We start from the raw sequence: 14,990 nt of genomic DNA, 5'->3' as shown, positions 1-14,990 counted from the left end.
CAGATTGAATGCTATTGACGTAAGCTGATGCAGTCAAAGTGTCCATGTCTCAGCACTCTCTCTGACCTTGGGACCAATCCCTGCAGGTTCAACTCCCCAGAACTGTTCCAATAGCAGTATATGCTTGGCTTAGCAACTTCTGTGTGTCCAAAGTCCTTGTTATGTATTCACATCACCTCTTTACTGTATGCTCAAACAGGCTTTAAGACACTGTCACATCAGCAGCGAATATAAGTCACTGAGGCACCGCCGTTTTCAATTTCGGTATGATTGGTTTATATGCTGTTTTGGTGTTGGTACTTCATTTATTTCTCTTTAGCCAGAACTTCCAGTTGCAGTTCCTAGAATTGCAAAAAATGTGTGAATATCACAAAATACCTATTTATTCCAAAACTTCCTGTGATCATGGCTGATGTCCATGATTAGGAATGTTCTGCTGCTCCCCCCCGTTCTGTTGATCTGTGCTGTAGGAGTTTGTTATGGTTTTAGGAGACATGATATGTCTATGCGGTTTGTTTGTGTGTGTTCTTGTGCTCAGCTGCTTAATGGCATGGTGCTCTTGGCATCAGTTTTTGGGTAATAAAAATGTTATTGAACAGTTATGTAATAGATCAAAATGCACATTGCACAATCAAATTGCAGCAAGGTATTAATCACTAATGAATTATGTGCATTATTTCCTGTAATTTAATTAATATCCTGCATTCTTCTGTCAGTTGTCATTCTATTTGTCTTGAGAGAGATAGGTGTTGAATTTTTAACATAATGTCGATCATGCATAATGTTTCCATTTATTTATGTGAGTCTGGAGGGCAGCACAGTGGCTTGATGGCTAACATTGTCCCCTCATGAGGTTTTCTCCCTCGAAATGCAGTTCGGCTGTGTTAGCACAGTGTTTAATTGTGGACATGTCTGAAATACAGTGTCTCCTTGCTTCCTGCTTAGAGCGTGCTTGGAAAGGCTCCAGTCTTGTGGAACCTTCTGAAAAGGAATAAGACAGTCATGAAAATGAATGACACAGATAAACATTATTTTATAAGATGGAGCCTTCGCATTCATACTTCATGTTGCATAGTCTCTTGTCCTCCTGTTTTGCTGCGTCCAAGTGGATTGAGTGTTCACCTCATTTTAGTTTATTTTTGCTAAATAGATGTAGGGTAGCAAGTCTCTTGAGATTATCGCCAAACCAATGTTTTAAGGTCAGTCTAAACATGGAAGATCATTTCCAAAATATGGAATAAAACAAGGTAGCTGAGAAGAATGTGATAAGGCTTCATTTTTGGCTGCTAATGGACTTCCAGAAAATACTTACAGAAACATGTATTCGCTGTTTCTGTATACTACAGCTAATGACAGCTTGGGAATCATAAAAATATGCATGCAGTTACCGAAAGGTCATGTGTCAGATCCCCACCACAACAGTCAGTGTTTATCCATCACAAGCTAAGTGTCTTGTTGCAGAACCCTTGAGCGAGACACTAAAATGCTGCCTATTGTAAGTCTCTCTAGATAAGAGCACCCACTAAATGCCAGAAATGTAAATGCTTTCTAGGAAGCAGTCGCACAGGATTTCTAGGACATGCAAATCTGAGTGGTTCAACATTTCTCAAAAGGTCACTGACTTGGTTGTACCAGCTACAAAGTGTTCGATTCCCAGGACTACCAACTGTTTTCATTAGTACGTGTAAAATTTCCATCTCACTCATGTGGTTTATTTGTGTAAATTGGCTCAAAGGTAAACATACTCACACAGCCAGCGGGTTCATGATTTGATTATGAGTTACTCTCATTTCACTCCTGAAAATTCATCAGAATGCTCTTCAGCGTTGTGACAGTTAAATTATCTCGCAGGCTGCAAATTCAGTACATTGCAGAATGTGCTGTAAGATAATCAAACTGAAATTACATTTCAATCTAGCAGCAACAGAGTGAACCCATGCATGGCAGAACCTCCAGACAAGGTCAGACAGATCAACATATGTGAGTCTGTGCAACAGAAGCAGCTGAACTTACAATTGACTCTGCCATGAGTAAGATTTCCTATGTGACTGGCACCCGAAAGCAAAGACTTGGGTATCAAGTGCAATGGATAGAGCCTCATTTTTGTAGTTTTGGCCATTGTTCCTATTGCTAATGATGATATTGTACCCACCAATTTAATCACTGACACGGAAAAGACAAGGAATGCAAGCACTATGACGAATCAAGGAGTACTACAGGTTTTAAACAAACCCCGGCTTAGCCAAACTGATGCACCCTATAAAACTATTAATAGCACTGTATTTTATGTGTTTGTAATTTTCGGGAAAGAACTCCAAATTTGCACAAATTACAGGCAAAATAGCATAAGTGATTAGTTACTACACTTCCAGTTAATAAATTCCATCTAACTATTAATGTAGCTTTGAGTCTTTTGGTCAGTGAACAACACAAAAAAGGCCAGCATACAATTCAACATGAAATGTTTCCAATAATAAGTATATGATAGATAAATTTGGGTTCAAAAACCTCTAAAACCATTATTCTCTGCCAAAGCATAAAGGTTTCTATATTCGTGCTTTGTGCCATGGGCGGGGCTCAGTTGGAAAAAAGTGATGCCACAAACTCCTGTGCATCAATTAGTTTAACAATATTTAAATTAAGTTATGTGACAGTTGTGGAGTTGTTTGCTTATGTTGCCAGCACAGTCCATCAAACCACACCCACACAATCCCAGTGAAGCAGATTACTAGAGATTATTTTACTTTTATTTAGTTTAATTCTCAAATAAAGTACTTTATATAACCAGAACTATCTGCTCATCGGACCACCTGTGTTTCTTGTTGTTACACTCTACTGTAGCAATGTCCCTGATTTCAGCAGAGATTTTGGGGACTACAGTGGTATAGAAATGATTGACAAAAGCGAGAAATTAACCCAGGTTATAATAAACTTATCATTCCCTTTCGTTTCCCACCCTATTTGTACTTGTAGAGCTTAAGACAACGTTACATGTGATGTGCTGCTGTCCATGGTGCTGAAATCTGACGCACACTGTTGCCTCTCGCTGCCACCACCCTCAGCTCCCACTCACTCTCAGCCTCATTAGTTTGCTCCCAGACTGCTATCTCACACCGTCCAATGATTAATATACATCTGTCTGTGCTGGCTGAGATATGCATATCATAAAACCAGGGGACGGGCATGCCATTTATTTCCTGTTGCTTGTGAGGCAGCTCTCCTCCATTTAACCCTGCTCAAAATGGCAGTAACAACCAGCCATCGATTTGCATTAGATTTGTATGCAGAGGGTGGAAAATAAGTGCTAGATCAAAGTTAAAGAGGAGATTCATTTGATAGTTATTCCTGGAGGGCGTGAGTGATGGCCTCCAGCTGATGCACTTGATGAGTTTTCTCAGTATGAAACATTGGCCTTTAACACAGTTTAGAGGAGACTTGTTTTTCAAGTTACTAAAAAACATCTGAAGGTCTCAATTCCAATTGTCTATTCAATATATATTTGTTTGCAAAATTGCTGCTGGTCTGATATTTTGTCAACAACAGTTCTTAAGGTGGCAAATATCCTCAGTAGTATGCCATTGTGCATTCAGGAACTATTAGAGGAGAACGGATTATGTCTTCCAGATGGTTAAACGACTGTTAAAAATAAGAAGTACATCCTCAGTGTGGAAATTATGCTGTTGGACTTATCTTTAGATGTCAGAGGAATGTTTTCATGTGCCAGACACACAGCTGTTGCTGCTGTTTGGCTCCGATGGTAGTTTAGCTAAGGGTGCCTTCACAAGGTCATAAATCTAATATCTACAAAAGCCATATTAGGTTCACAATCCATTTGACCTCTTGAAGTGATCTTAAGTAACCTTTATTTGTCACTCATTATGAACTTCCTAGCTGAAGCTGTTAATGGATTGGTCGATGGACAGAAAATTCATTCTGATAATAACTTAATTGTTTCGGTCCAACAAAAATGCTCTGCTTCCAGTTTCTCCATATGTTTCTTTATAATTCTGTTCAGTAAATGTGCCACTTTGGACTCATTAATCATAATGTTCATTTCTCACCATTTTTGTTCATTTTATCAATAAAATGATTAGTCAAGAAAATAACAGCAGATTGTTGGTAACATAAGTAAGTGTTAGTTGCAACCCCAATAAACTCTATACATGATGATATCATGTGCATGAAATGTTTAAATTGTCAAGGTAATAGACACATATGTGCCTCCATGTTTCTAAAGAGTAAACCTTTGAAAATGAGGGTGTGCTTCATATTTATCCCTCAGAAATATGATAACTGCACACATACAGTGACACTATGACGTTATGACTCAACAGTGTTCAATGTATCCACGCCTTACTCCCCCTATTTAAAGCTTGCCACGTGTAAAACAAAGTAATACTTTAGACTTTCTTCCAGTGCTGGGTGTGAAGTGTGCACTCTTGTCACCAAGTGGTTGCCGCTCGGCTCTTTTCGTCTATGTCCGCCGTCTCATTAACATTCCTCACTTGTGGGTGTGATGCTGAAAGGATCTCCGGCGCGCCGAGCGGAGACGCGCAGTGTCCCTGTGCGTTTAGAGAAGGTATCAGCTGCCGGCAGGAGGGAAGCGACGAGGAGGAGCGGAAGAAGAGACACCAGACCTACATCGCAGGCGACCATTCCTTCACTGCTGATGTCCTTTCACTGCTAGCCACCTGCAGAAAACCGGTTCTTTGCTGCAGATTATTTTTGTTTTCTCCCCAAGGCTGAAGGTCTCCAATAGGCTATGTGTCGGATCTAACATCTCCGGAGAGAACGAGGAATATCAGACTCCCCTAGTGGATGTGGACACCTGAACTGGGGACATGGAAAAGATAGTGAATTTATCCGTTTCAGTTCTGCTGGTTTTATGGGGATGCGCGCTTGGAGGCTCGCCCAGTGTTCAAATTGGTAGGTATCCATTAGTTCAAACGAAAAAAAAAAAGAAAATAAGTAAAAAAAGAATTGGCTGAAAAGCAACGAATTGGTGCATAAAATGTTGAGAAATTGTGTAATCATAGAAAATTGTGCAGGTTTAACTGATATTTCGTGTCGGTTTCAGGGGGACTTTTTCCAAGGGGCGCGGATCAAGAGTACAGCGCATTTCGGATAGGAATGGTTCAGTTTGGCACCTTGGAATTCAGATTGACGCCTCACATTGACAATCTGGAAGTGGCGAACAGTTTTGCTGTTACCAACTGCTGTAAGTGACAAAAACGTTGCCCCCCCCCTTTTTTTTTTTTTTTTTTTTAAATGAATGACTCTTTCTTTTGTTTAAGTGTTAATGTCATCCACCAAATGCGGATGCCCATATTGTGCGTTATGAGATAAATGTATCGGCTATTATGATGGAGATGGAAATCATCTGAGCTGTGAAATCTATATTCTGTAAGCAAACATGTCGAGGCAGTAGCTGGGGAGTTGAGGATGAACAGCATCGTGTAGGCAGGGGAAAGTTGGTTTCCACAGTAACAGTCAGTCACATCCATCCCATTTTCATTCCTTCAGATTCAGAAATCAAACAAGACTACACTGCAAAAATATCGATCCTACTAGTTCTTTTCATCCATCAGTCTTTTAAACCGACAGTTTTTTTTTCCTAAAGTAGACTAAGTGTAGAAACGAGTTGAGTGAGATTATAGGCTACTTGATTCCAATGAATATCAACCTGTTTCATGAATTAAATGTCATTTCTATAGGCTGCCAATGTAGATATCTGACTTTTTTTTTTTCTTCCTTATTCCTTGAAAAGACATACAACAAATAAATTCAATCTATCTTAATTGGGGGTTTTCATGTTTCGAGAGGCGAAAAATGAGAAAGACTTTACTGAGATTACCTTTTTTTTTTTGCAGTGTGTACCGCTGTCACGTCTTTTGTCAGCTCAGAAGGAGCGGTGTTCATCTATTGTTAAGCCAGCCTACACACACAGATTCACACTGAGCGTCACACGACGCCTTATCATATATTGAGGATTAAATGTGATGAATTAACAGCCGAGATTGGCAGTTCCTTGGGGAAAATGCAGGGGATAATAGCTTTCGCCCAAATCACGACTCTTGAGTCAAAAGACAACCTGTCTCACATCCAACTTCAGGGCTTCATGTTCCGTTTTTCGATCAGACAGCGGAGAGTTTGCAGTTTTAGTCATTTCTTTCATCAAAAAAGCCAAGATACAGTCTGTTTTCTTTGGACATATCCGCAACAACAGGCAGCAAATAGGTTCTAAGGTCGCTATTTTTAATAGCCACAGCTCGAACATTTCATTAGGCGGTTGCCAAGCGACTACTCCTCTCAACAGTCCCTTACACATAAATCAAAGGCTTCTGATTGGTGCGCGCATCGGTCCAATCGATTTCATTACCATGTAAAAGCTTCCTGCTTGGAGAGCCTCATTGTGTCCGACAGATCACAGCGAGAGCCCTGCAACATACAAATATATCTGTCCGCTGTTTGTTATGAAGACACAACAACATTGCATACACTACTGAAACAGGAGGTTTGCTGAGACTTCAAAAATTGTTGCTATGTACTCTGTGTATATCCAACAGTTTTATCCACTCCAGATGCACTATGCATTAGCTGTTTTATTGTTTGACTTGTATCACATTTACAACAATTGATATATGAACTATGTCCTGAATACACCTGTGTGTGTGTGTGTGTGTGTGTGTGTGTGTGTCTTTTTCCAAATTTGCTTCCCTGTTGTGTTACATAAACACTAATTTGATTAGAGGTAGATTAGGTCCAAACCTTTGAAAATAGTTGCTTGTAAACACCTAACTTGGTTATTTTAAGCAGTTATGATCAATATTCAATTAATCCTAATGTGATTTACTTACTTAACTTAGGCTATTTGGGGTTTTAAGTAACCAGTTACCTTCTTCATGTGTTTTGACTCGGCACATGCTTCAGATAGGACAGAGACTGAACCTGATGCAAGAAAATCATAAAGTAAATAAAAAACAACAGCGTAGAACAGGTCTAGAAAATATAAATAAACACCAGCAAATAACTGCTGGCTTCCAAACATCCTTCTAGAAATTAGCTTGATCCCTAAACAAATCATGTAAAGTCAGAGTTTGGCTGAAATCAATGTACTGCAATCCTTGTAAATGCTTTGAGCCATCATTTCAGCCAGTGTGCATGATGTAATTCACTGACTGGAGATTTTGCATATTTTTTTTTTTATGGTAAGCAGTTGACACTGGCAGGGTTAGGCTGATTCCCCTCCACTTCAACACCACAGCTTTATCTCACTTATTGTGGGGATAACATGTAAACAGCAAATCACTAAAACCTGCTCGTGGTTTGCAGTGACCCTGAATTGGGAATGAATAGGTATAGAAAATGAACAATTGATGTAAATCTGATTTCAAGTTGAGTAAATGACTCTCATACTAAATATTGAAAGGGCTGCTAATAGTGTGGGGGGGCTCTTTGTTCCTCCCTCCACTGCACCCAGGCTGTATGCACACCTTTGGTGTTTCCAAAATGTGTGTGCATGAACTCTACCTCCTCTAATCGACTGCTTGAGTGGGAGTTATGAAAAGGCAGGGGGGATGGTGAGGTTGGGGGGCTGGGGTTGCTTTTAAGCCGGTAGATGGCAGTCTGCCTCACAATCCACCTCCATGTGTGATTATAGTAGATTAAATCCACCACTCTGCCTTTTGTTAAAACATACTTGATGAGGCAGCACGCAGTGGAGAATAAAAGGAGGAATACTGAAGCATGGCATAGTGAAAGCTAAAACATTATAAGCGCAAGTTCTTGTAAGCTCTATGTTGAGCTCCCTCACACTCCATTACCAAGGAGCTGCTGCTGTGAGCTTTCATTTTGGATCCAGCAAAAACACATGTCTTCAATGCAGAGGGAAACATGGAGAAATGAGAAACTGACTACAATTTGTATTGAAGAGGACTACAGGAAGTGTTAGATTTGTATATCTCCTAAAATAAGGAAGGAGCAGATATTTTTAGTTCTGAACAGAGATATTCTGTTGAAGTATATTAGACTTTTATTTCCCTGCAATATGATCCAGTAAATGCATTATCTAGGATAATGATATAAGACTCAGAACATATGGATCTGTACCCCACAGACACATTACACTTGGGTTGTACTTGGCCTGTGCAACAGCATACTTCATCAATGCAGTGTGTCAGAGACAGTGGGAGGGAGGATGATACATTCCTCCATCAATAACAGTTCATCTGGACAGGCCTGCATCTGCTGCCAAGACCGGGGGAGTCATTCTGACTGTGTATGTGTGTGTGTGTGTGTGTGCGTGTGGATGTGTGTGTGTGTGTGTGTGTGTGTGTGTGTGTGTGTGTGTGTGTGTGTGTGTGTGTGTGTGCGCAGTTATATTGGTGTGCCGTCTACCCAGAGCAATAAATTGAAAAGATTCTTGTTCAAAGTTCCTTGAGTGACTAATGCCCCCTGAAACACTTCAGTGCTATTAAAAATAACAGATATTTATACTTAATGTGGATTTTCTGGGGGCATGTTATTGTTTGTTTTATTTTTCAACTTGTTAATAGTCCTAACAAATAGTTTGTTAGTGCTTTTTATGTCAGCAATAATCAGTTACTTAGGATAAACTTTTTGGTTGCCATGTAATGATCTATAATGCATCAATAAATTATTATATTTTTTACCTTTATAAAATGCATTAGATACATGTTTTCCTTATAAAGTAGACCTTTAGTGTGACTTTCTTATTTTGTTTATGTGGACAACCTGCTAGTGTAGACATTATGGCTTATGCTGAGAAATTTCTTGCATGGTTTGCACAAGATTAAAGGGACAGTTCACCAGTTTCAGAATCAGAATCAGAAATACTTTAATAATCCCAGGGGGAAATTGTTTTTGTTACAAACTCCAGATATACATACAACATATATTATACAAACAACATATATTAAGAACAAAATATAAATATATATATATATATAACTATACACTATATATATATATATTATAATATCAAATGTACAGTAATAATGTGCAAAAAGTGCAAAAAGATGATTGTCCGTGTTTGAGTCAGATACACGTGGAAGTCAGTTTACTTGTCACGAGGAGTCAAATTCAGCCTGTGAAAACAGTTGTTTAGGGTCTGCTGTGCCTCTGGAGGTGGCATTTAGTGTGAAATATGTTGGAATTAACCAGTAAGGGAGGGTCTAATGAAAGATGTTATCAAGCTGCATTATGGGAAATATAGGATCATGTTTTTTCAGCCTCAGCTGCTTCGATCTTTTCTTTGTGTCTTTTGCAAGTCCATAGACAGAAAAAAATAGGATTTAGTTTCACTCTTTGATTGAACTGGACACAACCCAATAACATATGCCCTGTAATGAGGGGTCAAAAGAAGACATTGCTTTGCATGAAGGTGTCACAGCCTAAATTCCACATGAACATCCAATAATCAGTCTCCAGAATGCAGCTACAGCTCAAACTTATGTCATCGGCTGTGCAAAAAATGACACCTTTTCGGACAACTTTTGTGTTACTTGAACAACTGAGACACACATCACAGCATCATCCTTCGAATGCACACTCATTTTCTAATTGGACAAACCACCCACGCAATTGCAGCACAGGATTATTGAAAGGCATTCTGGGTAACATTGCAAATTGTTAAATTATTTACGACAAAATGGACATCACCAATTAATGATAAGTAGTGTACACTTAGAGGGATGGACTTTTCCTTTAATACAGTGAAAAATGTTTGCATTACACAGTGCATGTGCTTTCCTGCCAAATAGAACTTTATATTCTGCTATAGTACACTCCCATGCTTTTATTTCTGACGCCCACCTCTTTCAAAGCAAACCACTCTCTCTCCTCTGAGAGCAACAGAGCAGTTTAAGGTCACTGACTGCCGGCCAGCGATTTAACACTTCAAAGTTCTAGTTTGTCATGGTTGAATCAAGTCATACTGTAATTTCATGCATATACATGCACATAGTATCTCAGGGACGTATGCATTCAGGGACCTCGCTGGATGATCAAAAGCCTAAACCGACCATACATGCACAGCAGAGCATTGGTTATAGCCAATTTATTGTTCACACTTAATTAAGTGCATTCTCCTCCATTTCAGAGGGAGCTGTGAAATATTAAATAGGCCTGGGAGCTGGCCGGTCAGAAAATGAGGCTAAAGAACCCTCTGTGGATCTTTGCTTGCCCTGAATACAGCCCCAACCGAGCCCTTATCACTCTGTCCTCAAAAAACACAAGACTGAGATAGCATCAGTTACAACGTGATTCAAAGGCTCTCAGCTGGAAGTCGGCTGCTGTCTCACATCCAGTAACTTAGTTTTCTCAGTGCCTCCAGGGCTGGCAGCTCAAACATATTTTTGCCCTCAGGTGGGCAGGAAGTCCTCCACTGACAGTTGTTGGACTAAATGTTTAAGACAGAATACCTTGACATTTTTAGTAGAGAGGCTAAGGAGACAAAGCTAAACTTCACAGAATGTACCAAACTCATAAAAAACTGCTAATAACACAATCTAAAAGATAATCTAACCTATTGCATTTAGATTTTTTGTGATACATACAATTATAAACATAAAATGTACATAAGACAAAGTGAAAAATATTTAAACATAAATATTTGACATGATACTAATAAAAGTTGCTGTTTTCCAGAGCTTTCATCTGCACTTGACAGTCTTCATCAGTGAAGAGTGTATTAAGTTGTCATAGAATTGACTTATTGTCACTTAAACAAAGCATGGTTTTTAAAGTGATGACAACTGAGTCAACTTCATCCACTAATGAAGACCATCAGATGCAGTTGAATGGTTTAGGGGGAAAAAAGCTTGTAAGTGGTCCTCTCCCAAGGTCAAGAATACATTTCCATGCTCAGTTTCATCATATTTCAGAGCTACCTTATCATAAACACCATTTAACTGAAGGCTCAAATTTAACGTGACAACTGACTTCAGAGTAGATATCCTGTTTTCAGTCAAAAGACGATAAGATTTCATTCAGTCATTCATTGACAGTATTGCAGTCTACAAATGGCTCTCTTTTTTAAGCTACCAGCACTCTGTATCTCTGTGCCAGCTCCACAAACATTGTATCTGTGCATTTGTTTGGTTGGCAAACAGAGATCGCAACCTCAGAGCACAGATCCTTATCCTAAAAAGAAGTAACCAAGGCTTTATCCTTGGTCCTCTATCTAGATGTCCCCTCTCATATCATTTATCTGAAAAATAAAAACAACTCGTTCATTCTTCTGCAGCCTTTTAATCAAACCCTGAAAGCTTGTACAGTGACAACAGCATCAACACCAACAACGCCATTCACTCTCCATTTCAACATGTGAATAAGTCATGTTTTAGAGCACGCTGTCGCTGTGGCAGAAGCTAAATGTACAGTATCATAAGAGTCAGGCACTGTGTCAAGGAGATGCAGGGTAGCTAGAATGATTATAGATCAGCGGTCATGTAGAGTTCATCACTGATATGATAAAGAGCATCATTCCACAGCCGATCCATAAAGTTTGTGGTTGAATCGAGTTTTGCGGGTCATACAGTCTTCTTTTTTATGTGAATCTGATTAATCTTCAAATATTTTTGCAGTCAACTTAAAGTTCACTTAACTGAGAATGAGTACAATTTCCTTTAATTCACAGAATAACCTTTTCTGCTGAAGAGGCGATGCTCATTAGCATGCATAGGAGAGAATCTGTCCTTCTCATCATCGTGGTGATTAAGATTTGATCCGGTTGCCTTGTCTGGTCTTACAGGGTGTTCTTGTCAAACTTATTAGGAGTTGATTGTGTGTGTATGGTGTGTGTGTGTGTGTGTGTGTGTGTGTGTGTGTGTGTGTGAGTGTGTGTGTGTGTGTGTGTGTGTGTGTGTAGAGAGAGAGAGAGAGAGAGAGAAAAGGAAAGAAAGGGAAAGATAAAGAAATGGAAAATTATGACAGGACAAAGCCAGAAACATTGTGATAAGCAGGAGGCAGAGCACAGTGTACAGACAGACATGTCCCTGTGCTCTCTGTTGTTGTAATGTTATGTCTCACTGAGCAAAATGTAAATGTAATGTGAATGTAAGAGCGACTGTCTTTGGGCTGGCTGTGTCCTTTAAAAAGGACAGGATGACTCAGGCTAAAGGTGTATACAATCAGGGCCATGTTTTTTAACCTGCTGTGTAACCCAATAATAAATACATTCATCTATTAATACTTCATTCACCAAAAAGTACATTTGTGCATATGGACAACTCCATGGACAACTGACAGCGCTTTCAGCAATATAATGATTTCACATTTTCTAATTAAGAAGCATAATTCACCCTCAGTCTCATTCTGTGTAATGTTGATTCACTTCAACTGTTGTCTCACCTGCTGAACCTTTTGTTAAAGAATGTGATTCTGTAAAAACCAAAAGTGTTTTGCCTCCAAGTAACCAGCAAATCAACATGGAGGGCTGATAAATACATTTCCTTGCAGGTCTGCTCTTTTCTTCAGCCCTGTCTCTTACCTAGATCTCACTTTGTCCACTTCATTTAGAACTTTGATCCACTTGAAATGTTTCTTTATATTGTCAGCAGTGTTGTTAGGCAGTGTCTTTTTTGCAGACAGGGCTATTGTACTCTTGTAAGAACTTGTTCCCTGATGGTCTGCCTGCTTAAACAAAAGGTCTCATCTGGACTATAGCCAGCGCATCTCAGCAGCTGTTGGCTTGTCAGTTGCATTTTCTATAATCCTGCAGAATTTCTTTTCATGCATCACAAGGTGCAAGCTGTGAAACTGATATTACACTGTCTCATACAGAACATATTTAAGAAAAAATATCCAGCTTTGGAGGCTTTTATACCTTACATGTGGATTAGCAGTTATTTTGCTGTAACATTTTGTAATCTGTGTATTTATTGGGCTCACATTCTCTTTGTCTGCCTTGTCTACGTCTTCAGTCACGGATTTCCTACATTTCCCAGAATGACTTTCAACATTCGTCATAAAACAGACAAGAGCTGTTTGAATTCAGCTGTAAGATGCATCTGGGTGGAAATAGTGCTTGCAATTCCAGAAGCAAAAACCAAAAAAGTTGTGAAACAAAGAAAAAATAAATAAATGTAGCATGTCTTGTGGCTATGAATTATGGTATATTGAGGCTAAACTGATGTTTGTATCTTTCTGTATAATTAATAAATGCTAGTGCAAGATGGTCTACAAAAATCTTTAGGGACCTACACCAAAATCTGATACGTCTCAACTCACTTTGTAACATGTGCTGTGTAAGTTATCATTACAAATGAGTGACTGAAGTGTAGAGCGTTTAAGAGTGAACTCTCACAGGGCGATTTGGTTTTCAGCTGGTCTTGCTCTCTCACTGCCTGGCTCTGTGATGATGTTTATCCCTACTAAAGGAACCATGGGTGTTTCCCCATGTGAAGGCCTGTAGGGCCACTGTCTGTGGCGGTTTCTTTGATCTGCCTCATCTCATGGGTCAGTCAGGGATGGATTCTGTGGAGGGAGTTCACAGAATGGAAACAGGACAGTTTTCTGTTTCCCAGGGTGGCTATGCAGTGATTGTTTCATTGTGTCTTTGTTTTGGAAAGGTTTGTGGGTTTTTTATGCTCTCTTCTGTTTATGTGTAGTTTTTGGTCTATTACCTTGCTTCTCTGTTCAGAGATAAAAAGGAAAGTGAACAGTCTGTCTCCAACTTGCAAGGTTACTGTTAAAGCTTTTCAAAATCAGACAAAGGGAACTTTAAGTGCAAAGGTGGCAAAAATGAGTCCAAAAGTGTTTTCCAAGATAGATTAGAAAAAGCTTTTATAGCAGCTGCAGGTTAGAGTGCAAAATGACACAGCTCCATTCTCTGTTTCAAATCTGTTTTGTTTTTGTATATAGAGTATATTAAACTCGTACTTTTTCTGCACATTAGCCAGAAGAATGGGTTTGGAATAACATTGATTATCTGTATATATAGAGAGAACTGTTTTAAAGCTAATGTGTCCTTCTTATCTACAAGCAGGGACACATATCTTATCCTGCAACACCTGACTGGTCACTTTAGTGAAAGTCAAATGGTATGGTCTTTATCTTTCATACAGCTGCTCACAAAATATTGTCTGTCCTTGGCTTGTAAGCAATAGTCTACAGTTACCAGTGAAATGTGTTTACATTGTGTCTCATTGCCCCTGCCTGCTCAGCTGTCAATCAAAAACATATACTGGCTTGCCCACTCAGAGGCCTGGAGGCTAAAGGAGTATTTCTGAAGTATGTCCTAAGACTTTCTTTTTCATAGCAATTGCAAAATATTAACAATGACATTATTCTCACTTATCTCTAGCCATGTAGACGTTTTCTTAAAAATATTTATATCTATTAAATGTTGTTCTATGTTCTGTAGATCATCCATCATGTTTTTGTAGGTTTCAATGCTCTGAGCACCACAAATGGAATTGAACCTGAGGTGATTTCTAAAAAAACCTGGGCACATTAAATCAAAAACCTCTATATGGCGAGATACCACTACAGTGGTATATATTGTTTACAATGTGGATGAATTAACCCTTCAGTAGGGCATTAGTACTTTTTGATCTTTGTGGACCTCCATTGGTAGTAGTATAGTAGTCAGCAAAAATTGCAACACTGGTAATAAGAAAGCACTTAATCTCCAGGTTTTCTGTAATAGCCAATAAATCACCATAACAATATGATACAGTGCTTTGTGTCAAAAAAAGGCACAAAAAGCAAAATGTTACAAATTAGTCTAAGTAATCTAACTGAATGTAGCGTACTCAGCAACGTCAACTTCGCACACCCAGATAAGGTTAAATTCCCAACAGTAAAACCAATTCAAAGAGGGATCGACCACAATGACAACCATGTACGTAATAGGTGCTAGGACGAAACCCTTCAATGGACAATGACATGGACAATTAGGAGTATATAAGAAAACAAATAGGAGAGAAATATGATGAGGCAAAGAGAGATGGGACTTCAGCCAGCGG

The 14,990-nt window shown here is 39.1% G+C and overlaps 1 protein-coding gene across 5 annotated transcripts in view; it reads left to right on the top strand.

Annotated features, from left to right (window-relative positions):
• Positions 1-4,515: 4,515 nt before the first annotated feature.
• Positions 4,516-14,990, top strand: part of gria2b (glutamate receptor, ionotropic, AMPA 2b) — a 48,551-nt gene continuing 38,076 nt past the window's right edge. For 3 of the 5 annotated variants that reach the window (XM_051420663.1, XM_051420666.1, XM_051420664.1), the window contains exons 1-2: positions 4,517-4,926; positions 5,078-5,218. In XM_051420663.1, the coding sequence (XP_051276623.1) occupies positions 4,842-4,926; positions 5,078-5,218 (226 nt within the window). In that variant the 5' untranslated portion in view covers positions 4,517-4,841. Of the gene's footprint in view, positions 4,927-5,077; positions 5,219-14,990 lie in introns of all 5 variants that reach the window. The other 2 variants (XM_051420667.1, XM_051420662.1) reach the window with 2 other exon arrangements.

The sequence above is a fragment of the Dicentrarchus labrax genome, unplaced genomic scaffold, assembly GCF_905237075.1.
Source record: "Dicentrarchus labrax unplaced genomic scaffold, dlabrax2021, whole genome shotgun sequence".
Classification (NCBI taxonomy): domain Eukaryota; kingdom Metazoa; phylum Chordata; class Actinopteri; family Moronidae; genus Dicentrarchus; species Dicentrarchus labrax.
Note: the sequence above shows the minus strand (reverse complement) of the source record. Positions and strands in the feature narration are given on the sequence as shown.